General features: G+C 34.4%; 2 protein-coding genes and 1 non-coding gene across 3 annotated transcripts; 2 read left to right on the top strand and 1 right to left on the bottom strand.

Annotated features, from left to right (window-relative positions):
* Nucleotides 1-2,545: 2,545 nt before the first annotated feature.
* TRNAG-GCC lies at nt 2,546-2,616 on the top strand. Its single transcript has one exon. It is a non-coding gene; the product is annotated as a tRNA-Gly (tRNA).
* Nucleotides 2,617-2,860: 244 nt separating this feature from the next.
* Nucleotides 2,861-6,049, bottom strand: LOC113335446. Its single transcript, XM_026581491.1, has 5 exons — nt 5,694-6,049; nt 5,321-5,533; nt 4,718-4,851; nt 4,568-4,636; nt 2,861-4,471 (listed from the first exon to the last, which is right to left on the bottom strand). Exons 1-5 carry the CDS (start codon nt 5,886-5,888, stop codon nt 3,073-3,075), a joined length of 2,010 nt encoding a protein of 669 aa, XP_026437276.1. The 5' UTR covers nt 5,889-6,049; the 3' UTR covers nt 2,861-3,072.
* Nucleotides 6,050-16,734: 10,685 nt separating this feature from the next.
* Nucleotides 16,735-22,230, top strand: LOC113312591 (WD repeat-containing protein 26 homolog). Its single transcript, XM_026561336.1, has 5 exons — nt 16,735-17,135; nt 17,779-18,703; nt 19,914-20,015; nt 20,630-21,259; nt 21,813-22,230. The coding sequence occupies exons 2-5, from the start codon at nt 17,903-17,905 to the stop codon at nt 22,029-22,031; spliced, it is 1,752 nt and encodes a 583-aa protein (XP_026417121.1). The 5' UTR covers nt 16,735-17,135; nt 17,779-17,902; the 3' UTR covers nt 22,032-22,230.
* Nucleotides 22,231-27,735: the final 5,505 nt, after the last annotated feature.

Genomic DNA, 27,735 nt, shown 5'->3' with positions numbered 1-27,735 from the left:
CAGTAACAGAAAGCAAGCACCCTGACAGCAAATAAACCATAGGAACAATCACTTGTTGCGCAAGTGGGTAACATAAGAAGAGACTAAAGACAGATTGCAACCAAAAATTGTTCTTGAAACAAAGAAACTAAACATAGTAGGAACAATCAATTGTAAGATTTATTTTGGTGGCGGACCTTACCTTCATTATATGTCTGACGTTGAAGATTTTACAGAGAGAGTTTTAACTTACACACCGCTTCTGATTAACCCAAAAAGCAAGGAAGAATATTTCCTTGATTTAAGATCGATCAAGGTACATGGTATATCTGTACCAATAAACAAAAAGTTATTATCTATCAACAAGAAAACAGGAATCGGAGGAACGAAGATCGACATTCGGATTCCTTATACTACGATGGAGACATCAATTTACAAGGCATTTACTAACACTTATACAGAATGGGTTGAACGCTATAACGCTAATTCGAGTACCTCGTTGAACATTACTATGGTTTCTCTTGTTGCGCCTTTTACCACATGTTTCAACTCATCCACCGTGCCTATGGTGAATATGTTTCACAGAATTGAGACACCAAGTGTATCTTTCATCTTTCCCAAGAGTGTATGGAAGATCGTTTTGTTTGATCTAGTAAGAGTTAAGGATAGTGTAGACTGCGTGGGATTTCTTGATGGAGGTTCAAAGCCTACGACTTCCATTGTCATCGGTGCACTTCAGATAGGTTTCCTAGAGTTTGATATTTCAAGATCGAGATTGGGGTTCGGTGAACCATATATCCATGAATTCATGTGATGAACATCAAATTTGTTATTTCCACATTTCTCTCTTGTTGTAATTTGGTGTTTGGTGGTCATTTTGCTTGTGACATGGTTCATTTCTTTCTTTAATAAAATCATCTCTTATTTGGATCCAAAATAAAAGTAAATGAGTCTGAGAGAGTTCGTTTTGAGATCCGAATATAGAAATCAAATCTGCAGCGAAGATATATAATTAATGGGAGAAGTTAGCATGAACAGAGATGACAAAATTGTATATGTTCGTGCAATGTCGTCAGTTTCTGTCGATTAGAGATCAAAAAAAAATTAAACACAAACACCAACATGATCTGTTATTATTTATTGATCTCTGATAGATATGGAGATTATTAGTAAATCGCATCTAGCAAGAAATTTATTGTCTCAAAATTTCTCAGTTAGCTACATACTTTGATTAGGTTACACGGATACAAAACACCACCACATATAATGTTCCAGCAGATCCGCCAAAACAAACAACAACCACCAGCTCATGAGCTAGTAAGCCTAGCATGGTTGTTGTAAGAAAGCAACCGAAGTTATTCGGGACGCTTCAATTTTCAGGGACATAGCACGTACACTCGTAAGTGTCAGGAGATTCTGCATAATTTTGGCACCTAGCACAGTTAACTCCAAGTAGTCCATCAAGACCGTGACAAGAACTTTCACAGGTGTTGCAGCTGATGGGAGGGAAACGAAGAACCTCTTTCCCACCACAAGCTCCAGAGTCATAATGCCACCAGCCACCTGCACCGTCGATCTCCTCCCATTGATAAAAAGCATTTACAGTACTACTACATGTCATCCAAAAATATATATGTATCAGTTGAATTTGATCCCTCATAAAAAAGACTGAAAAATGAAAAAAAATATACTCAGTCTTTTTAAAGTAAGCCAAATTAGATAAATATATACTTACACTGACTGAAATACAATGGACGCTAAGAACAAGAAACCAGCAATGAGGAAGATATTCTTAAGAGCTGCTGCCATGATCGATATATGATAATGGTTGTCAAGTGTTTTTAAAATTGACTAGTACTTCAAAGTTTTATTACTTGATGGTTTGTGATTGTGAAGATAACTTAAGACCCCCTATTATTGTTAATTAGGGAAGGAACCTAACCCGCCATTCCAAGCTAATATAAACGGAATTATGATAATTTTAAAATAACAATGATGCAATGAAACACGGTTTCTATAGATTACATTATACTTGACATCAAAGACTAGATGATAGTTTATATTTTGATAGTTGCTTGGCACTTGAGATGATTTGTCGTAGCCCAAACTGCTGACATATGTTTGGTTACAATATACTTGACATCAAAGTCACTGTTAGTGTACCGCTCAAAATGCAGTCAGATTTTTGTTATTGATGTACACACCGTGTAAACAAGTGTATGTAAAGCATTTGCACCATCCTTCCACAGGCAAGCCTCTTATTGCAGCCTTGACTTTTCATCTGTTCTTTCCAAGGAATGGGACTTGGTGGTTGCTTAACTCAAGCAGAATTCAGAATAAAGCTGTTGCTTAGATGGCTCTTTGTTTCTCGTTCACTACATCCGTTGGAAATGGAATGGCAAATTCTTACATCCATGGGCTCTATCCAGGCTTCTATGATATCCAATTGCAAGGTTCACAAAAAGTTATTCTTCAAAAAATCATTTCAAATTCTGTTTTCCAATGAAACTTATGGTTTTTCTGTTCCCAGCAGTCGAATAATAATTATGAAACTTTATGACACCAAGAACCAGTGGTCTAGTGGTAGAATAGTACCCTGCCACGGTACAGACCCGGGTTCGATTCCCGGCTGGTGCATCGCTTTACATTTTTTATTTCACGTCTATAAAATTAAAACATACTTTCCTTTTTTGATTTCTAGCGGTCAAGCAGCAGAATTCAAGAATAAAGCTGCTGCTGCTCGGATTTGCTATTTCTACATCTACACTACATAGTAATCTGAAACTAACATCAGTATTTCAATTATTGAGTGATTCAAGTAATATACCAACTTTTTATTGACTGCTAATCTGTACAGAACTTAACGATGAACCATGAAGACTCTCTGAAACAGATGACTGCTACAGATTTTACAGTAGAACATTACTATGAAAAATTATGTATACGTCTATACAAAACGAAATATGAAACCTGTTAAATACAGACACTATCCTGATATATGCATATGTCTATACAAAACGAAATATCAAACCTGTTAGATACAGATACTATCCTGACAAGTGATTTCCTCAAAAACATGAAGCCTATCTTTTCTTAACAGTGTTGATTCTTTCTCCAATCTGGAGTACTTGGATTACCTGCACAATTCTGCACAGAGGGTTCTTGTTCCTGCTTCTGATCAAAATATAGAGAACGTCGAGCTGCTGGTTTTCTGAATTCTCCATCAATATCAACTGCTTCAAACTTCCTTTGTAGATGATCCTCTATATCCTTCGCTGATGATAATTCATGATAGGCAGTAGCTTTGGAATTCAAATTGTCACTGCTGTAAACAGCTTCGTTCTTTTCATACCATTTATCAACTGATAGTCGTGTTGAAGTAATACGAGTCTCTTGAGACATGTAACTCGAATCTTCACTGCTCCAGTCACTGACTGATTCAACCATATTTGCAGAATAGTCGCTGAATCTACTTAAACGTTCCTCCTCCTCCTCTTCTTCAACCATATCTGCCCAACTTTTCCCACCCTTAGCGGAATTGAAAGGTTTCCAGTTTCCAAAACCAGAATCTGCGCCATTCATCCCTTCTTGGCTCATGGGGGTGCTGCTCATCAGACTATCAGTAGTTTCACTACCAGAATATTCCTCAACAAGAGTTGGTTTTTCAACTTTGTTTAAGTCCTCCTCTCTCCATTTTCCACCAAACTCATGATTTTGTGAATGTGAATCCTCCTCTCTCCATTTTCTGCCGAACCCATGATTTCTCCTCTGTCCATTACTTGGTGAAACCCTGAAATGAGGATCCTCCTCTCTACATTTTCTGCCGAACCCATGGTTCTGATGCTGTCCGTTACTTGGTGAAACCCTTAAATGAGAATTCTCCTCTCTCCATTTTCCTCCAAACCCATGGTTCTGATGGTGTCCATTACTGGGTGAAACCCTTAAATGTGAATCATGAGCTCTGCATTTTCCTCCGAACCCATGATTTTGATACTGCCCACTAACTGGTGACACTCTTGGATGTGAGTTATCTAAGCATCTTCTGATGCCAGTCTGCTGAACTTTAGTAGTAGAAGAAACTCGTGAATCTGAATGCTTCAAACCTCTTACACCAACCACATGGCTTTGATGCTTTAAATTTTCTACACATTCTACGCCAAGCTCATTATTTTCTTGATCTCCATATCTGGAAGAAACCGGTGAACTGAAATTCACTTTGACTGGAGATGTAAAAGATGCCTGAGTCTCCAATTTGATATTATCGTCTTTCTTCTGCTCAAGTGGTTTCAGAAGTCGACCTGAATCAAGCTCAGACAGCATCTCGGTAGCACGGTCAAATGATTTAATATAGGAATCAGATAACTCACGCTCAGCTGCTGAAGGTTTAACAGTTAGAAGCAGAGACCTCGCTTCCATAATTCTTCCTTTGTGCATCAAGCAGATGGCAAGATTGCATTCTTTGTTCTTATCTGGCTCGATAGATAAAGCTTTCCTGGATTGAGAAATACATAGACACCACACGCAATAGTTTAGGTTACAAAAGGAAAAGCAACCACTAGGATATGCTCAGGAGTTATAGTTAACATACCTGTACAATTCTTCGGCAACTTGGAAGTTCTCCAGTTGCATGTAAGCCCATCCCAAGTTCCCTAATAACCTACGTATACAGAGCCCCCAATAAGTGAAAGAACACAAAGAAAATTACATTTCGAACATGTTAGAGGTTTGTAACATTTACCTTGACTTCTCGTGCTCAATGGAGCATAGGTACTTCTTGCCCTTAGTTCGTTGCCCACCGTATGTTGCACCATCTTCAACGAGCTGGAGTTTATGCTGAAGGAGCTCGATATGTTCGTCGATCCTACCAGCTCTCTATTTTTATAAAAAGATCGAATGTCATAAATGGAAACAGTACTTATACATGATATCACTCTTAAAACAAATTTCTGTATAAAGGAAACACTAGTAGACAGAAATCGATTCTCAATACAACAGTCAGTTACTTTATATATACCCATTTCCTTAAATGGTTTAAGGTTGGCATTGCCGAAATACAGCGAGGGCCTAGATATTGTTTGAGAAAGTACGTTCTACGCAGAAGAATTGTAAGGTTAAGAGATACAGCAAAATGTAGCCTAGTTTTACATATTGGGGGCGGATTTTCACAAGCATTTTGCATGAATCAATAAGTGCAGACAAGACATCTCATGAAAGCTGGTTAACCAGAGGCAACAACATAATCTGAGGGTTACTACTAAGTTTCATGTACATCCAAGAAATTTGAAGGCGAAAAAATAAAAATACAAACAATATTATAAACGAGACAGTTAAGATAATATACCTTGTAAAGATCAATGAGCACATTATCAAGAGATTCCTGAGCTTGCTGAGAGCACAGACTACGAAACGATTTAATCGCTTCTATCGCTTCTTGGGCACGATTCAGTTGCTTCATTACAACAGCCATGTCTAACACTGCACTATCAACTCTATCACCACAATTTATGGAAGACCAAAATAGTGGTATCGCCTTGCTTGGATCCTTTTCGATTATCTGCAATCAAATCAACAATAAAAACAAGGGTTTGTAAAATCAAACTGTTTGTTAAAATGCCTGAAAGAAAAGATTACAAAACCCTAACAAAAACCTTCACAAGAAAGGGCTAAAATCAAGAATTAAACAAAACCCATCAAAAATTAACGAAATAATTTACCTGAACGTGTTTAGCTTTAACGTAAGGAGAATCACCAGTAGGAACTTTGTTACAGGGAGAATGAAATGAATTGGTTAAAGAAGAGATTGTCTTCTTCTTTTCTGATGATGAAGGAGTAGGTTTTAATGGTGTACATGGACATGATTTAACTCTTAGAGGTGTTATAGGACTAAAACCCTTAAAATCTTTCTTCATATTCAGAAGATGAATTGAAGAAACCCTGATTTTCTTGAAGAAAAATAGAGTAATTTGGAGTACAATTCTCTAATTCTGACAGAAACCCTTTATTATTTGTACAGTAATTAACAATTATTTGATCGAAAGAACGATTCTTGCTTGCTTTTTAAGAACTTCGATTGGATGAGAAAGAAGAAAAATGATGAATAAAAGGTGGAGAAGGGGATATCTAGCCGTTGTATATAAAGAGAATGTCGGCCCGGGTTTCGTTGAGGCCCCTGAGAAATGGCCCTAAAGAAGCTTTAACGAGCTTAGGATAGGAATGGCCCGTTATTTCATTTAGTTACATGAAGAAGTCCTCTTCTTTGAGTCTCGGGCTACGAATTTTATGTCTTGGACCGATAAAGAATCTAATACATATTGATGATGAATTTTGTATTCATATCACTGGTATTATTTCTCTAAAAATTTATCACTAATATCATTTTTTATCAATGATTTTCTTTTCTTCGAGCAAAACAAGAAAGGATTGAATGATAAAAAAACAGATACAAGACTACCAGAAATTTACATTTAGTCTTTAGTGAGAATACTACTAAGAAAATTTAGATGACACTCCCACTAAACTTGATTTCTAATACTTATTGGAATTGTTTTGGAAAGCTTGTTAACTATTTAGAGAACTAAAGCTGAAACTTTTTTAGAAGACTTAAATCTTCCCGATGAACACCATGTATCTTTCCTTGATTATATCCTTCAATGATCACCTAAGAGAGACCAAAATCCTTCACCCACTTTGGAGCACCATAACTTCAGCTTGGGCTCAATAAACTCCATGCATGATTGTACAAAATCAAAGCAACCCCAGCATTAGTTAAACCTGTTTTAATATAGATGCATCAATATTAATTTGAACCCAATTCAACTTGAAAATCATCCGCAGAAGTCTGGAAATAATTGTCTTGTGAACAGGTCTCCTCATACAGCTTCATCTCTTTCATCTTCAAAATTGCAGCAATGTCATCACAAGCTTTATCACCTAATTTTATTCTGAAGAAAATATTTGACTTATCCAGATTAATTTACAAAGAAATTTTGAAGTAACTGATATTTTTCGTTCAGTTGTTAGAATAAAAATAAAACCTTAGCTCCAAGGTCTTCCAAAATATCACATATTTTGACGCAACTTTTGACATGTTCTTCTAAAAAAGTATATTTAGATATCTCTCAAAATAATAAATCTACGATTTTAAAATATAACGAGGGATATGAAGGAATTTTTAGTAGTCACTTTGTAATATTAAAAAACAGAGGATTTTCTTTTCGTTTTTTTGTAAGAAACACACCTTCTAAGAATTTTCTTTACTTTTTTTTTTAAATTATTACTATAACTGAAAACATGCCTCTTGAATCCTATCTGTTACTAAGCTACCCAACTTTATTTATTTTGGATTTTTTGCATCAACATCAGTCATTCTTTCAATTTGTTTACAAGAACAAATTATCTGTTTGAGGTAGAATTTACCTGTAGTTTACAAACACAAGAAAATTATTACCATCTTCTTCTGATGATAATAATAATAAAGAAGAAGAAGTTGATAGAATCAACAAGTCACTCGATATCGCGATTCACAACATCATGTCATCTACAAATACAAAACATGTCGTACAAACTCCTCTTATCTTAAAGGATGGAATAATATTTGATAATCTCTACGTTATCTAAACTTTGAGATGGACGGTGATATGTTAGATAAGGTGGATGGTTTAATCGATAGAATATTACTGCTCCGCGACGATTGTGACATTCAAATTCAATGGTTTAGGTTGAGATGCAGATGGTATTACTTTAATGAATGTGTAAGTATATCACCAAGTCTTTCTAGATATAGTAAAGAAGCCATTAAGCGTAACGTTCAAGAAGTAACACTAGAAATTAGTCAAGCACGTGATAATTATACATACAAGATTCTTCTTAGATTACTTAATTTCAAATTACTGAAAAAGTTGATACTAATGTTTTAAGGTACCTCTGTACATATTGTTCCTGAATCAATGAGTTTACCAAAACTTAAAACTCTATATTTTTGTGGGATTATGTTGCCAGTGTAAATTTTTTCACTCGACTCTTTTCAAGCAGTCCACTTCTTGAAACGTTAGGAATTGGATATTGTGATATACAAACTGCTAAATAGATGATGAAATCATGAAACTTGTTTTGGCAGATGATAAGGTGGAACAACTCGGCCTATTAAAATGTCATCAATTCCCTTGCTTTGTAATCCTCAATGTTTGAGGCTGGTAACATGGAGGTACCTTTAGAACAATAGATTACCTACTCAAGATCGCTCTGAATATAAAGACTTTGATCCTTAAACTAAACCTGGTAATCTTTAACTGTATGTTATTTGTATTTACTTCAGTCACGTATATATTTAGAACAAGGTACTCTAAAAAAAACTTTAATGGTGTGCTTTATACTTAAATATAATTAATCAACTCAAATTTATATTGTTGAACTTATATATACTGATGCGAAAATTAATGTGATTGTACATGAATCTAGTTCTGTTTCAGAAGAAGAAAAAGTAAATTGATGTTAGAATGATCACAAAAAATGAAGGAATGATCCAGCGCATATATGATAGTTTTTAGGAAATCGTGAAGGTTTTTTCATCGACAACCATCCTTTATCGTTAACCTAATTCTTACAACATCTTTCCAGTTCGATCCACTCATGTATACACAATAACAACATCTTTAATTTGTTATCTTACCTCAAATTTTATGTGTAATTACATAAGCATTACAAAATATATTTTCAAAAACTTTCATAACAAAATTGATAAAGTACATCTTAATGTATTTTATTACAATAGTAATTCAATACTAACTTATGAATATGCATTTCATTTATTAACAAAATACTTTTATTTTTGAGAAAAAAAATAAAAAACCGATTTAAACATTAGTGTTAAGTTAGTATTAATTTTTGCCTCCCATATTTAGAAACGAAGTTATAGATATTTCTTTTTTTCTTCCTTCTCCGGAACTCCATTATGGTATTATAATATTTATTCTTCAGGTGTTATAGAAGGATAAAACCCAACAATTTTGTAGTAGAATCCGTTGTTACCTCACAACTTTGTTTTTATTATCTACAGAGGGTTATGTTCGAATATGAAATCCAATAAACTTTGTGGAAACCATCTTTTTTGCATCATTAAGTCCATAAATAACTAAACTAGAGTGAGAAATTGTAGGGATTCCGCCAAAGGAATAAGGAAACTAAATAAAATTGATCTTTCAAAATTCTTGCTTTCTAAGAGATTTGCTTTCCATATTTTTTATTCTTTTCTAGTTTCTCTTCGTGGTTTATATATTGTTAAAGGAATTGTTAATTTCTCTAATTACATTTTTTTTATTGATGCATGCTCATTCTTGGTGTAGTTTTATTAGGTAGCATTAAACATGAGTAAGCCATTGTTCTATGAGATTTGAAAAAATAATTAAACCAACAACAAGTTTGATCTTTGATGATGTCGAAGTCCTTAAATATTGACTCTAAGGTTGGAATTAACAATATGTGTTGATTTTTCTTGTTAACAACCTGAATATGATTTATCTCATGATGTTTTTTTTCTTTCATTTACCCGAATTTTTGCAAGTTGTGTTCATATATATGATACATGTGTGTTATTTTAAATGAGTTATAAAATTTTGTAATTTATTTATACTAACGATTTATTTTCTCTTGATTTTGCGGCAAACATAATGCATATGTATTGAAAATATCCAACATTAGATACCCACCAAGGATTGAGGGTCAGTCATTCTTAGAGGTGGTTTTATTAGTATTTGTGTAAGAGCATCACCAAATCGTGACCTACAATTCTTCGCTATGACATAATTCATTCTAAGGCACATATTTACTTGTTGGGTAAATTAAAAGGCTTGTGACCCAAAGTTGGCTTATGATTTCACGTCTGCACCTGAACCCAAAAAGATGCTTAATTATTCAAAATATATATTTAGATCTGAAACTTAAGACCTAAATTACACTTATTAATTAACAACCTAAACCTTCCTCATTGATATCAACACTCCAAAATTTACTTATTAACGACCTAAGCCCACCTTATTGGTATCAACACTAATTGTACAAAAATACGAATCTAAAATTTTACGATTTATGTCAACCGGTAATTTGGTTCGACTTATATGAAATTTCTGGCTCTGGGTAAAAATTATATTTTCAACGCTTGAAGTTCGAAACTCGTAAACACTGAATTATTTATCGTTTTTTATACTTCCATAAATATTTCGGCTCAAAGTAAAAATTACCTTTTTTTTTTTAACAATGATCGAAGTTCGAAACTCGTCAACACCAAAATCATTATCTGCAGAATTTCTAGCTCAGAGTAAAATTTGCATTGTAAATGACCTAAGTTCGAAACTCGTCAACACCGAAATCTTTATCGAATTTTCTTTTCTATAAAAATTCCAGTTTAGAGTAAAATTACATTTTCTACGTTCCAAGTAGGAAAGTCGTTGACACCGGAATGTTTATCATTTTTTTAATTTCTACAAGATTTCCATCTAAGAGTAAGAATTACACTTTCAATGATCTAAGTTTGAAACTCGTCAACACCGAATATTTATCGTTTTTTTTCACTGCTACAAAATTTCCAGATCAGAGTAAAATTTACATTTTCAACAACCTAAGTTCGATACTCAACAACACCGAAATCTTTATCAATTTTTTTTACTTCTACAAATTTTTCAACTAAGAGTAAAATTTACATTTTCAACGACCAAAGTTCGAAACTCGTCAACACCAAAGTGGCGAGATCTTTATCATTTTTTTTACTTCTATAAAATTTCCATCTCATAATAAAAATTACATTTTCAATGATATGAGTTCGAAACTCGTTAAAACCGGAACCTTTATCGAATAATAATCGAGAAAAAGAAAAATAAATGTGACTTAACAAACCTACTTGCACCAAACGTGATGGTTTGGTTGATTATGTGCATTAAAGCCTAACAAGAAATAAACAAGTGGGATTTTGATTTTTATTTTTCTCACTCATTTTCATCACTTTTCCCCCATTTTTCTATCTTTTGTTTTTTTACTTTTTCTCTCAGATTCATCCACTTCCCAAAAACACCACCTTCTCCACTTCTTTCTTCATCATCATCTTGTCAAATAAGGTTACTTAATTATTACTTAATAAATAAATTTTCATTCTTTTTTCTTCTCAATAAAAAAGAGAAGAAAACGACAAGCTTTATTGTCTAATGGTTTGGTCTTCTTTATTTTTCCTATCCTTTAGACTGTAAAATTAGGAAACAATACATGTTTGTTGTACTTATAGGAACAACTCAAGTAAAAGATAAGACTTAACCTAGTGACTCAAAGATAAAGATAAAGGCTTACACTCCTAAGAGTATCTCCGCAAAGGGTAAAGATCATAAATTTCATATCACATAGGATTTAAAACTTTTTCCACCAGATTTTCATCTCTAATGCAAAGGTGAAGGTCATGAAAAAATATGACATGGCTAAGTGGGGTAAAGGAAAAAGTCTAGATTAGTAATGACCCGCAAGTAAATTTAAACAATAAGTGTTAGATGATACCTTGAGGATTGGAGATGAACTTTAGCTAAAAAGTTTTACCTTCATCATCTTTTGTCATTTAATAATGACTCACAATTAAAAAGGTGAAAATAATACCTCCACATAGGATGACCTGGACCCCTTGCATTGGATATGATCTAATACGCCGGTTATTAAAGTAAAAGATATACTAGTTTACTGAACTAAAGACACTTACACTGAAACTTAAAGGTGGTTTAAGTACCTAATTTAAGTTGTTGCCTCTCTAGGCGCTTCTTTTCCCTGTGGCGTCTATTGTAGAACCACTTCCTAACCTGTTTAATGGTAAGTCCAATCTCGCCAGCCAACTGTCTCATTGACGTCTCCTCTGGATTGTTGTCATCTTTTGTTATACAGAGTAAATCAATCAATTTTTACAATGATAATAAACCTTGCATGCAATTCCAATTTCCATACAAAAGTACTCGAACTTCTAAATATAAGAATAATTAAGCGAGTTCAAGCACTTTCCAAGACTATTACATTTCACATGATATCTCCTATATCGACAAACTAGTTGTTGTTGATGGAATTTTACAATGATCTGAAACCATCTAATCCATTAGTGGTCAATGGATCCTTTCTTGTTAATCTAACTTGAGTAGGCACTGAAAACTAAGATTTTTATTTGAAATTTTCTACAAAATTAATGAGGAAATTGGTGTGATTCCCTATGAAGTTAGTCAAAATATAATAAATTGGTACATCAAAGTCACAATAATCACAAAAGATAAAATAATGATCTAGCATAGATATGATAGTTTGTAGGAAACCGTGATGTCATTTGAGTTTGACAAGGAAAAATGACGCTAAAATTTCGAAAAAATGGCATTCCAACCATGTCATTGTATTTTAAAAATTTATCATAACAAAACCCGATAAAATATTCATATCATCATCTTAATTTAATTTATTATCATATTAATCAAATAACTTACGAAATGCATTTCATATGTTAAAATCATAAAATATACGAATGTGGTACTCTTTTTGGAAAAAAAACATAAAGAATGTTTTGAACATTAACGCTAAGTTAGTATTTACACCCCATATTTACAATATAAGTTAAACAAATTTCGTATTTTTTTTCTCCCTTCTTTGAAGCTACATTATAATTAACATTATGGAATTATTCTTTGAGGTTTGAGCGCAAGTTTTTTTCCATTTACCTCATCTCTTTCTATCTCTCCCTATTCCCTGAATTTTGTGAATTTGTTATGAGCCGCTAAGGGGAAATGAGTAATGAATCTACGAAGGAAAAAGAATCAAAGAGCTGGACGTTATCTTTCTTAACCGTCCACGAATACATTTTGACACGTTATTTTTCTTCTGAAGGTAACATTTTGACACGGTTGAAACGTATGTAAAGGTGTGTTTTGTGGATTAGCCATAAATTTATCTATTCTGAGGATAAATCTAGACCGCCACTTACACAGGCTAAGTTAGACAAACTGGTTATGTATTCTAGATGACTAAGGGCGTATGCAACATATTCAAAGTATTTTAAAGATGAGATATAAATGGTGCTTCCGTATTGATATGGGACATCCACAATACATCCTCCTCCTCTTCTTTGAACAAATTTTTCCTCGAATTCTTCAAAGCATATTCTCCATTTGTGTTTGGTATTCTTCCTTGCTTGAAGAAAATTCTACCTCTACACCTTCCATTGTCGTTACTCACCAAACTAGCTTCTTGTGGACATAGTTAAGAGGATCCCCAAGTAGTAAAGAAACACCAAGTATTTTTCTCAACATTGCACGGTGACTAAATCGATGGAACTTATCTTCGATGAAAGCCCAAATTGGATCAATATATATTGACTCCCCATTTTGTTGTAGCTTGAGTGAAGGCTGGCTTCTGGTAATTGTCGGTTCATCACATACTTGAAATTTTCCTCGAGATCTCCTCGATATAATATCTTCCAATTCGATATCATACAATGGTTCCCCATCTTTTATTTTGTCACTAAGTACCTTTCCAAATGTGGGACACAATACTGATTTATTTTCTTCTTTCTCTTGACTTCTACATGATAACATTTGGTCCATGATAGTAAAATAATCAAATATTTGATCCCCATTCATGCTATTTTGATATATTAGAATAACACCTCAAATTTCATTTTCTCCATGACTCAAATAACTATGAAATTTTGGTGGAGACATTTTATCAAACACCTTGTGGGAAATTTGTTCATCCTTATATCCACCAACCAAAATTGATACATCTAGTTCGTTTACATCATCACAATCATTAGGTAGAATCCTTACTTGATTATGGAGACTTATAAGTTTCCAATAATATTCTTCACAAATTTCTCTCATTCTTTGATACATATTATCAAACACTTCATGTACAATATTCATTAACACATCCTTTGAATGAATCTTACCCAAATTAACTTCTCCTTTGTAAACCATAGTGAAATTTAATGCAGGATCGAAAAACCTAATGAAAATACTACCAAAGAACATGATAATCAACCCAAAATACTTGATAACGAGATTAATAGTGTTCACCTCAAGAATAAGTATCTTCACCACCACTTTCCCTTGAGAATCAAACCAAAGCTCTTGATACCAAATGATAAGAAGCGAAAGCTTTCAATTGAAATAACTAGACAATAGTTAATTAATGAGATAAATAATCAACCAAATTAGTTTATTCTATTATTTGAACAAAGGAGAACTTATAAAATGGAGGTAATTAATGAAATAAATAATCAACCAAATATTAATTGTGACCTACTACAATTCTTCACTATGACATAATTCATTCTAAGACACATATTTACTTGTTGGGTAAATTAAAAGGCTTGTGACCCATCATTACCTCGTGATATAGCGTCTGTATCTGAACCCACCCAAAGTTGCCTCGTGACTTCTGCATCCAACCCAAAAAATGTTTAATGCTTTAAAATTTATATTTAGATCTCATCCCAACCTAAAATATACTTATTAACAACCTAAGCCTACCTCATTGATTTTAACAGTCGAAAATATGACTTAAACCTACCTCATTAGCATCAATACTGAATGTACATAAAATCCTGCTAGTGTTACGATTCTTATCGACCGGTAATTTTTTTTTACTTATACAATTTTTTTTGGCTCCGAGTAAAAATTGCATTTTCAACGCTTTAAGTTCGAAACTTGTCAACACTGAAATCTTTATCATTTTCTTTACTTCCACAAAATTCCACCTCAGAGTAAAAATTATAATTTTTTTTAACAACGATCTAAGTTCGAAACTCGTCAACACCGGAATCTTTATCATTTTTTCACTTCTGTAAAATTTCCAGCTCATAGTAAAATTTACACTTTTAACTACCTAAGTTCCAAACTCGTCAACACCGGAATCTTTATCGGATTTTCTTTTATACAAAATTTCTAGTTCCGAGTAAAAATTACATTTTCAATGTTCTAAGTACGAAACTCGTCAACACCGAAATCTTTATCATTTTTCCATTTCTGCAAAATTTCTAGCTTAGATTAAGAATTACATTTTCAACGACCCAAGTTCGATATTCGACAATGCTGAAATATTTATTGTTTCTCGATTTCTACAAAATTTCCAACTCAGTGTAAAAATTACATTTTCAACGATCCAAGTTCAAAACTCGTCAACACTGAAATCTTTATGATTTTTTGAGTTCTACAAAATTATCAGCACAAAGTAAAATACAATCCAAGTTTGAAAATCGCTAATGCCGAAATATTTATCGTTTCTACTTCTACAAAATTTCCAGCTAAGTATAAAAATTACATTTTCAACGATATCGAAATCTTTGTCGAATAATTGAAAAAATAAAAAATAAACGTGACTTAACAAACTTATTTGCACCAAACGTGATGGGTTAGATAATGATGATGGGCATAAAAACTTAACAAGTTATGACTCCAAGTTTTCTACTGTATCTGATGACTTTTATTTTCGACCCACAGTTTTATAAAATGATTCACCATTTTCCTTTTAGAGTTAGTTTGAGAATAAGATGGTTTTGTAGTTTTGAGCTATTTTTCCGACGATTTATGTTAAATGATTGACTTATCTGAGTTCGAAACTCACTAACACCGAAATTTTATCAAAATGATCAAGAAAAACTAATAATAAACGTGACTTAACAAATTTACTTGCACCAAAAGTGATGTTTGGCTTATAGAAAATCTCCAGCTCAAAGTAAGAATTACATTTTCAGCGATTTCGAAACTCGTCAATAATGAAATAACGAAATATTTGTCGCTTTTTTACTTCTATAAAATTTCCATCCCAAAATAACAATTATATTTTCATTCATGTGAGTTCGAAACTCGTTGGATCTGGTGGTATTTTGGACTCGCAGTCAGGGACGGAGCCATAAATGTTTTTCAGGGGAGGTAAATTAGGCAAAACATAAATTCAAGGGGGCTAACTAACAATTTTTTCTTCTAAATAACAAAAGTTCCAAAGGGTTTATAATGAATTAACGGGAAACAGGGGAAGCGGGGACCACCCCTGAACTACACTAAGCTCCGTCCCTGCCTGCAGTTTTATAAAAGGGTTCATCATTTTCCTTTTATAGTTAACGTGAGAATAATATGGTTTTGAGTTGTTTTTCCGACGATTTATGTTAAATGATTGACTTATCTGAGTTCGAAACACGGAAATGTTATCAAATGATCGAGAAAAGTTAATAATAAACGTGACTTAACAGATTTACTTGCACCAAAACCGATGGTTTGACTTCTAGAAAATTTCCAGCTTAAAGTAAAAATTACATTTCCAACGATTTCGAAACTCGTCAATAATGTAATAGCAGAATATTTGTCGCTTTGTTACTTCTATAAAACTTCCAGCTCAAAATAATAATTACATTTTCATCCATGGGAGTTCGCAACTCGTTTTTCTTTTTTTGATACCGTAGACTAGTGGTCCCTAAACTACATCCAAACTCCTTAAATTGGAGTGGATTTTGGCAATTATAGGGTTCGAACTTTTATCTCCGCAATGGGAAGGAGCATGCCAACCACTAGACCACTTAGTGATTGACCAGTTCGAAACTCGTTAACACCCGAATTTTTATGGAATAATCGAGAAAATGAATAACAAACGTGACTTAACTTACTTGCCCCCAAGTAACGTGATGGTTTGGATGATGATGAATTGATGATGGGCATAAAAGCCTAACAAGAAATAAACAAGTGGGCTTTTTCTTCTTTTTCTCACCCATTTTCATCTCCTTTCTTCCCCATTTTTCTATCTTTTTTTACTCTCTCAGATTCATTCACTGCCCAAAAACACCACCTTCTTCACTTCATCATCATCATCATCTTCTCAAACAAGATTCCTCAATAAATAAATTTTCATTCTTTCTTCTTCTCTTCAATATAAAAAGAGAAGAAGAAGAAGAAGAAGAAGAAGACAAGCTTTTTTCCCAAAGGGTTTTGGTCTTCTTTGTTTTTCCCCTATCCTTTATTGATCCCTTTCTTTGTTTTTTGACCTACCGTTGTCGGTTCCTACAACCCCTTAAAATTCTTCAATTCTTCGATTTCTTATAATCTCTCTAGGGTTTTCAAGGTTAGATCCAAGAAATCTCTCCATTATTGTTCAGTCATCTGCTCAAGGTTTGATTTCTTTCTTTTTCTTTAATTTGGGGGTTGTTCTTTTTCTTTTGATTCTTTATAATTGATTAGATATCTGGTTTTTGAATCATGGGTTCTTCTTAATTTGATGTTTTGAGATTTATATTGAGATTATCTGGAAGAGTTGTTTTACTTATTGGAGTTGTTTACTTGTTGGTGTGGTACTGGATAAAGATGTGATTGTTATCTACAAGTTTTGTTGTCTGACTGATGGACTTTAATAAGAACCCTAAATGTTGAGTGAATAATTAGTCAATCCAATAACTGTAATGAAATGGGGTTATCTGGATTTTGTTAAGTTGATGCCCAAATTTATGATGCCGCCATATTGTCACTGAGTTTATAAAATTCATATACTGAATTTGGCACTAATGTATGGGCTTGTTCGATGTTTGTTAGTTAATCCAGTTGCAGCTTGATTGTATTTGCAAGATAAGATTGTAGTTGCAAGATAAGACCTGACTTTATTTGTTGCCTTTGAACACGCAGTTGGATATATGTTGTATGAGAACATAATGTTGATGCTTAACTGTTTCAGTCTCTCGCGTTGTTGTTTGTGTTTACAATCTTGCTTAATTTGAAACTGTAGTCTTGCTGAGATTTGTGAGCTTTGCTGTTTATGCAGGACTACATTTTTGATTTGATTGTTTCTTATTCACCGGACGGGGAGGCATCTGAGTTGAAACATTACTTCTGTTGAGGCAATATTTCGTTCACTCGTGGAATATATGGGCTGATTTGGGCATTTCATGGGAGGTGTAGAGGACGATGAACCACCTACGAAACGCGTGAAAGTTTCATTAGGAGGTAAGAGGGGACTCGCAAATAATTCATCTCATTTGGAGCCTGCCACCGGCTCTTTGTATAACTCAATGGCTCGACCACTGCCTTCTGATGGGGGAGACGAAGAGATGGTTGGCTCAAAAGGAATTATTAAAAAAATGGAATTTGTTAGGATTATAACTGAAGCATTATACTCTCTAGGGTATGAGGATAGTGGATCTCTTCTAGAGGAGGAGTCTGGGATACCATTACATTCTTCTCTGGTGGGTCTTCTTAGAAAGCAAGTACTCAATGGAAATTGGGAGGAAAGTGTGGTTACATTGCGTAAGATTGGTATTTTAGAAGAAAGTACTTTAAAGTCCGCGTCATTCTTGATATTGGAGCAGAAGTTTTTTGAACTTCTTGGTAAAGAAAGAGTAATAGAGGCTCTGCAGACTCTGAGGACTGAAATTACACCTCTTAACATCAACGTAAATCGAGTACATGAACTTGCTTCATGCGTTGTCTATTATTCGCAGCCCAAATTAGTAGGTTCTTCAAATGGGGAGGTAGTAAGTGGTAAGTCCCGGTCAAAACTTTTAGAGGAACTACAGAAATTGCTACCCCCAGCAGTTATGATACCCGAAAGAAGGTTGGAAAATCTGGTTGAACAGGCCCTCAATGTGCAACGCGGATCTTGTGTGTTTCATAACTCTTTGGATAGTGCATTATCATTGTTCTCAGATCATCAATGTGGAAAAGATCAGATTCCTTCTCGCACTTCTCAGGTGGGAACTAATATTCGCCGTTCTTGTATTTGATATTTTTAATGTTCTCCAACCTTACATAATGTTTATCATGAATGACATGTAAGCATAATGTTACTCCGTGTTTATGGAGAAGTTAGATGGTTATGAATGTTTGAAATAAATGTCACCAATGCTTAATGATCTAAAATGATTATTTTACTTTACATTCTGTTCGTAAATACTTCCTCAATTGAAAACTTGTGAGTGGATCTTGTTGATGGTTTGTGCCATATTCTTTGTTAGTTAAAAATCATCCATTTCAGAGCGAGTCGGTTTCAGGTATAGAAGGAAGTAACAGATGCTTCTCAAATAATTTCATCGTTTAGCCTATATAAACTTTCAGGAGACCCTATTTAGATAAGGAAGCACTGGGATTGTACCTCCTGTAGCTCCATGAACAATTACAGCATGACTTCGACCTTCTGCACATGTGATAATGTCTTCTTGTAGTAAAGTGTTTTATAAATTGCATGCTTCTAGGCTAGGGGTGACATGTTTTGTTTAAGACGAAGCCTTCATCTAGGAATAGTTACTCTCATTTCGAGAGTCAGATTGGTAACTGCATTGACACATACATTTAAGTAATGGTCGAATTTACTTTGTATTTCACTGGCATTTCAGTGCATTCTACACATGTCTCCCTGTCTTTATTGTGCAACTGATTATTTGGTCATTTTTACTCATTTGACATACATGAGGTCATCCAGTTTCACTTGCCACTTCATCTAGGAATAGTTACCGTCATTTGGAGAGTCAGATCGGAAACTGCATTTAGACATACATTTAAGTAATGGTCGAATTTAGTTTATATTTCACAGGCATTTCAGTGCATTTTACACTCGTCTCCCTGTCTTTTTTGTGCAACTGATTACTTGGTGATTTTTACTCATTTGACGTACACGAAGTTATCCGGTTTCACTTTCCTTTTGTCATTAAAGTTAGCTATCGTCTAATAATCAAATGAAAGCCTGTAGAGTTCTTGTGCAGTGCCTCTAAGTTAAGCTACCACCGCCACGCTATAAATTCCTTTTTTTAATACGATATATTACGTAAATACGAATAAAACTATCAGGAGAGGAAGAAATAATCTTTTTACCGAACTTCTGTCTTTATCTTCTATGTATCTTTTTCATATTTTCTATTTAGATTGTGTAGAATTGTTCTGAGCTTTTCTGTTACGATTTCATAGGTATTGGAATCTCATAATGACGAAGTCTGGTTTTTGCTATTTTCACATGATGGGAAGTACTTGGCCTCGTCTTCCAATGATCGATCAGCAATTATTTGGGAGGTAACCATCATGCTTCAATATTATTTTGAGCACATATCTCTTGTCAGAAATGGCATGTTGCTGTTTGTTTTCTCTTTGGTCATTCACCCTGATTAAAGTATTTGGAGTCTACTTTGTGAATCCTGTTAAACATAAGTAGTCTCATGAAATAGTGTAATTGACTGATCACATAGGAAACTCATTCCTGACATATTTCACCAAAATAGAAAATTTTAGTGAATTAACCTCCGAGTACTTCTGTCACATGTAAAGCTGCTTGTGGAACCCGGCGAACAATGCTTGTAATTCTAGGTTGGGGTATGTCACAATTACATGTAACAAAATTAGCAATTTGAGCACTCCCTAGGTCCCTTTAGTCCATTGTAAACTTGAAATAATGTCGCAAACAGACCGAACCTTGTATCTTTTGCATAATTCAGCCATCTTTATCACTTGACACCAAGCAATGTATATTGCACTCATCCATGAAACTAATGTTTTGTCTATCAAGCAATGTATATGACATTGAAGCAATGTTTTGTCTATCAAGCAATGTTTTGTCTATCAAGCAATCTATCTTTTGTCTATCAGGCAATGTATATGACACCAAGCAATGTATCTTTTGCATAATTCAGGTTAATGGTGATGGTGTAGTGACATTGAAGCACAAACTAACTGGGCATCAAAGACCCGTTATGAGTATTTCATGGAGCCCTGACAGCCGTCAGATCCTCACATGCGGATTAGAGGACGTCATCAGACTTTGGGATGTGAATTCGGGTGAATGCCTTCAGGTTTACGAAAAATCAGGCCTTAGCTTTGTCTCCTGTGAATGGCATCCTGATGGAAACCGAATATTCACTGGTTTAATAGATAAGAGCATTTGCATGTGGGATCTGGATGGAAACGAACTTGAATGTTGGAAAGGGCAGCGAACTCTTAAAATTTCGGACATGGCCGTGACGAGTGATGGGGAAAAAATTATAACGATATGTAGAGAAACATCGATACTGATTCTTGATAGAGTAGCTAAAGTTGAGAAACTAATTGAAGAGGATCAAGTCATAACGTCATTCTCATTATCTAGGGATAATAAGTACTTGTTGGTTGATCTTTTTAACCAAGAGGTACATTTATGGAGCCTTGAGGGTGATCTTAAGCTCGTCTCCAAGTACAAAGGTCACAAACGCAGCCGATTTATTATCAGGTCTTGTTTTGGTGGATTTGAGCAAGGTTTCATTGCCAGTGGAAGTGAAGATTCTCAGGTATGATTTCATTTCTAATGGTTAAAACAAAGATTATCAAACACTAGAGATTGTATTGACGGTTATCTTTGCAACTGTAGTTACACCCTGTAGTCCTTGGATGATTATGACTAGTATAGGTAATTTTGACGATTTAAACCATGTCTCTTCATAATATCACTTTAGTGTGTCATGCCTCATGCAGTCCGTTGGTAAGCTCAAATTGAAATGATTCATGAGATTCAGACACTACTCCCGATTAACATCAAACAAAAGGGATCGAGACATAAAGTTAAAATTGGCCATTTCACTTATTTTGCGAATGCATGATTCAAAAGTCACCTTATGTGTACTGTTATTTTATCTGTAAGTTGTTTATGACAACATCATCATATTCCTCTTGATGAGGTAATGTCTCTTTCCCAAGTTCAAAGGGGTTTTCTGAATTTCGGGTTTCTCTCACCGTATTCTACATTCTTTTTTTAGTTTTTCCCACTCTGCATTCTTTTTATGATTTCTTTAAAGCAGAAGCATTTTCTGTATTTTGAGGTTAATGAGTAAACATTGGCTGCAGGTTTATATATGGCACAGAGGCACTGGTGAGCTGCTAGAAAAATTACCTGGGCATTCTGGATCAGTGAACTGTGTAAGCTGGAATCCTAGGAACCCTCACATGTTGGCATCAGCAAGTGATGACAGGACTATCCGAATATGGGGTTTAAATTCCGTTAACTTGAAGCGCAAAGAAAAACAGGAAAACGGGGTCGTCCACCATTGCAATGGACGAGCCTAAGAGTATCAACTTAAAAAAGGAAAGAGAAAAGGAACATCAATGTTCTCGATTCAGGTAATCTGGTATTTCTCTTTGATTCCGTTGGAATTATGTAAATGACTATGGCCATTGTCTGCCAATAAACTTGTCTACTGGTATAACCATTTCTTTAAGAAAAAATTTCATTTTCTTAGTTAAACTTTTTTTAGTTTAGCGAGTACTTTCGCATGCCTTCATTAATGTTTTTTGTTGAATCGCGGTAGTGTTTTAGTCATGAAACATGTGAAACGTAAAACACCCGCGAAATTCAGACTGCTTTCCTGGACATAGAGCTTGAAGAATATGCCTTGTACTAGTAGTAGAATATGCCTGTAGCAGATAGTGTACTGTTTTTTTGCTTGCAGAACTTGGAACTGGCAGAGTAAAATTGTTTTGTATTCGGGCCAGGCTTTGATGAGGCTACCTTTACGGGCCTATCTTAAATTTTTAGGCCCGGTAACAAATAATGTATTCAGGCCAGGCCTTGGTGAGGCAACCTTTACACGGGCCTATTTTACCCAGTCAAAACAGAACCAATTATGAGTTCTTTTCACCTATATATATATTTTTTTTTATAATGTCTTGTACGCTCTATGACTCCAGTACAAAATGTCGATAAAACCCGGAAAAAGAAAGAAGAGAGTACTTAATTTTCCTTTTTCGTGCCTTCATTATTGTTTTTTTTCCAATCGTTGTAGTGCAAGAATCATAAAAACATGTGGAACGTAGAGCACCAGTAGTTGGAGTAGCAGTAGCGTGCTTTTGTTAGGTTTTGTTTGCGAATTCGACTGTTTTGCTGGACACAGACCTCAAGGATCCTATCTGAATGTATGTGCCTTCTTGTATGTAGAACTTGGAATTCCCAAATTGGCAGAGAAAAATTGTTTATATATGGGTCTGGCTCCGGCAAGTCTACCTTTACACGGCCCTCGCTTAGTTCTTGAGGCCCAGTCACCATAGTTAGAACCTTTTGAAACCTGTTTTGAGGTATATTGAAATTTTTTGAGGCATACCAAATACTGCCAAAATAGGCTCACTAAATAAAAAATAACATCATCCTTTATCTATCCTTTTTGATAATGGTATAACTACCCTTACATAATTAACGATTATGATTAGGCTTGTTTAGTTAGGAATTTTAAGGATTGATTAAAAATTAAATTATTAGTGGTAAATGAGTAGAGAAATCAAATTTATGTGAGAGAGTTGGGATTTTTGAGAGGAGGAAGAAGAAGAAGTGGAAAAAACTTGAGTGTTGAGATGTTAGTGATTAGAAGTGACCAAAATGTTTGATTCAAATCAGAGGTAGACTTCTATACGGGGTTTAATGTCCTTTTTATAAGTTGAATCTGTTAAAAAATTGAATTTTTAAAACCTAGATCTACTGACCAAATGACTTGTCAGCCGAAACTTCACTCTGTAACTGACGAATTTAGGTTCGGCTGATTCGAACAAAATCTAGCAAATTCGCATCAGCCGAAAATAATGTTTCTCTAAATCATATACTAGGTTCGGCTCAAAATTGATATTCCAAGATCGCCCGAACTGATCTTCTGAAAATTTAAAACAAAGAACAAGGCTAGGTTCGGCTGATTCGAACACAATATAACAAAGTCACATTAGCCGAACATAGTGTTTCTCTAAATCATATACTAGGTTCGTCTCAAAATTGATATTCCAAGATCAGCCGAACTAATCTTCTGAAAACCCTAATTTCATCTTTGAAATCATATTTTATCTATCAAACAAAATAAAATCAATCAAAAACAAGAAGTGTTTGTTACAAATTACATTCTAAAATACATCTGAGAGCAATTGAAATTTGGATTTCGCACTCCAACATCGCTCACTTCGTTTCATGTTCCCTTTGCTTGATTAATTGCTTGATTGAATTGGAGTCCAAGATGTTTAAGTTTAAAGGTTATTTTGATTTTTGATTTTAGGTTTTTGAGGATGCTTTCTAGTAATTTAAATTATTTAAGGATATATAGGTAATTGCACTACCTTTAGACACCCCTTATAAACCCACCCCAGATGGGATAATGAATTAGTATGCCTCAAAAAAATTCGGTATGCTTCAAAACAGGTTTCAACCTTTTAGATGTCACACCCAGTCAAAACCAGAACCATTAAGCTTAGGACCAATTAGGATAGAACCGTAATTTTGGCACCACTCCATTTTGAAGGGGGGCCATTGTTACTTTTACCTATTATAAATCAATAACAAAACATAAAAAAATCAAAATCATAGCCATTTTCTAGCTGTTACTATTCGTCACCGAATTCCTGAATTTAATTATTTTTTCTTCATCTTCTTCTCTTTTCCCACAAACACATTACTTTTAATTCATTTTTGATTGTAAAATTCGAGTAGTACTCATCAAAATATGGTGAAGATGGAAGATACAGATAGTAGTTCGGTTAAGAGACTTATTAGAAAAACCTAGTTTTGCTATCCGAATTTTCGTATAAGAAGTACACGAAGAACACTTCGGTTAAGAAAAAAAATTGTTCCTAACCGAACTCATGAGTTCGGTTGACTTGAAAACTTTTTTTCTTAACCGAACTCTTCCTATATAGGAAAATGTTGGGTTCAGTTGAGTCGTAATTTTTTTTATTAACCGAACTCCTGTCTGTATAAGAAAATGTTGAGTTCGCCTAAGTTGAATATTTTGGTTACTAAACCGAAAAGAAAGTTCGGCTATATAGTCAACTTTGCGAACACACCGAACAAATATCTTCTGAAGTTCGGCGCGAAAAAGGTATCCGAACTTAATACTCAGGCGGTGAAAATTCAATTAAAGCTAAGTTCGGCTACCTGCATAAACTGAAAAATTAGTCGAACTACATATACAGATAAGTTCGGCTACCTGTTCTTCAGCTATCGTAGCCGATTTTTTTTTAACCGAACCGAGATCGATTTGTAAATTGATCATTTTTAGGAATCTTTTGGCCATTTCAAGCACCATTAACTAAATTTGAAGTATCTGTGAGTACAAAAAATACCATACTCTTCTTGTGCCTCGTAAAAAAAAGATCAATTTTTTTTTTCCAAAACCCTCTTCTTCATCCTTTTCTTCTTCTTCCCCCTCTCAATAATTCTTCTTTCAAACAAAAATCAACTCACTAATTAAGAACGCGCGATTGGGGGATATTGAAACTAATTGGAGGATATAAATTACTTCCCCCAACCCATAGTGTCTGCTAAGGGGTGATTTTGGGGGGAAAATACTAAAATACCCTTCCCTCAAAATAAAATCAAAAAATTTAACATCAAAAAACAAAATCATACCCCCATTTCCATCTTCACTTCTTATTAATCTCTTTTAGGATTAGGGATTTGAAACCTAAATATTCCCTACTCCCTTTCAAATTCTAAATTTTCCCCATTCCCTTTTAAATTCTCTTCTCCTTCTCTGCCGACTCCTCACTTTGAAAACGATTTTTTTTTTACATTCGGAAGTGATGAAGACCATGCCGGTAATGATGGAGAAATACCGGAAGTGATAAAGACCATGCCGGAAATGATGAAGACCATGCCGGAAGTGATGAAGACCATGCCGGTATAGATAAAGACCATGCCGATAGTGATGAAAACCATGCCGGAAGTGATGATGATCATGCCGGTAGTCATGAAGACCATGTCGAAACTATATTTTTTTACATCGCCGGAAGTGATGAAGACCATGTCGAAAATGATGAAGAAGACCATGCCGGAGAACGCTGCCGGCATGCTTGGTAACTAAAATTCAATGCCGTAACTAAATGCCGACATGCGCAATAGAAATCTATCAATGCCGGTAGTCAAGTGAAATTTTATTTTTAATTTTCTAGATACTTTATATCATGTGCCGGCAAAGAAATTTAAGCAACATACTATGCCGGAAAATGGTGACGGCATGCTCGGTAGAAATCCATCAATGCCGGTACTCAAGTGATTTTTTTCTTCATTTTCTGGATAACTTACATCATGTGCCGGCAAAGAAGTTTAAGCAACATCCTATGCCGGAAAATGGTGCTGGCATGCTCGAGAACATCTTATCAATGCCAGCAGTGGACTGATCAAAACCAAAAAAATTTCAAAAAGGAATAAGTTCTGAATTTTAAAACCAGAAAAAATTTCAAAAAGGAATATGGTCGAACACGACCAGGAGGGGCTACGCCCCCCGGACCCCCTGGATAGTTTTGTACCAGCGTAGATTTTTTGGTTGCATACCATGCCGGATATCGAGTGGCCGGCATGGACGTAGTATGAATACCATGCCGGTATGGCTGCTTCCGGCACCGAGCTTTTTCAGCTGCAAAAATGGTAGATTCAAACAAAAAAAAACCAAATTTTCAACCTCTTAGCAGCAATTCTCTCCTCACAATCATCTTCCATTTTCACCAAAAAAAGTTCTCTCTCAAATATTTTTCCCTCCTTCTACTCTCACATCACTCACCCAAATACAAATAAAAATACACACTAATCTTTTAAAAAATACTTAAGACTTTTCCTAATTATAATTAAACACTAATCCCTGATTAATGAGGATTAGATTATAAATTAGGTAAAATACTTAGATAAGGAGTGACCCTGATTTGATATTTGGATCCAGTTTTTGTCCTTTTCCTCTATCTCCCAATTATTTTTGATATCCCCCAATCGCGCATTCTTAATTAACTCACTAATCTAACTTAAATAGAAAAGGGTAATTTTGGCATTAAAGTAAATATATGTATAATTTAAATAGAACGGTAATTTTGGCATTAAAGTAAATATATGGATAAAGAGTTTTTCACTTTACTTCCAAATGACCTATTAAAAAAATATCATGGTCCGCCTCCAAAATGGAGTGGTTCCCAAAAAACCGTTCTTATGATATGAATCATATGATGTGCTACATGTTATAATTCCAATAAACACTAAAATGTGTTGATTATTTTAGAGTGTTGCCCTGCCGATTCGATCGCTCATAATGTTACATCATGAAATTACTTCTAGTCTTCAAGTTCTTTGAAAATCTGAGATGCATCACTGACAGGATTACCAGATTTATATCAGCAATTCTAGACAAACCTTCAAAGAAACAATGAGAAAAACTTCCCCCTCACAGATTTTGGATTTTTGGGCTCCATTGGGCCCCGCCTGTCGAGAGTTTAGCAGGGATCCACATGAATCGTGTGTGGCAGGTTTTTTTTATTTGTTTTTTTGCTCGGTCCATTGAGACTTATTGGATTTATATTTATTATTTTCATTGGAATAGTGAACTTTATTATTAAGCTTGAAAGATATATATAAATCATAAAACTAAGTACAAAACCGAGCAAAAACTAAACATAAAATAACTAGTTTATAAGGATTCAACTACTGAATCAACAACGTCAACAAAGTCAGCTATAGTTTGAGTCAGTCTTGTAAGTGTGTGAAACACACAACTCCTGTAACTGACAATAACAACTCAGCTGTAATAACAGATTGCATGTATGCATATATACAAAGTCTGTCTGTATTTGTTTTTTAATGAAAAATGAATAAAAATCCCATTCACCTTTTCTTTCATGGTATCAGTCTTCTAAGGAAGATCTTGATTCTTTCATTTCTTTTGATCCTAAAATCTCTCAAAATTCATTCCGCTGCAATTACACAATTCTACAATCTCTTAAAATTTCTAATATCAATCTTTACAACAAAAGTTTTCAGACT

This window comes from Papaver somniferum, chromosome 1 (genome assembly GCF_003573695.1).
Source record: "Papaver somniferum cultivar HN1 chromosome 1, ASM357369v1, whole genome shotgun sequence".
In the NCBI taxonomy this organism is placed as follows: Eukaryota; Viridiplantae; Streptophyta; class Magnoliopsida; order Ranunculales; family Papaveraceae; genus Papaver; species Papaver somniferum.
This window is presented reverse-complemented; position numbering and strand designations above follow the sequence as displayed.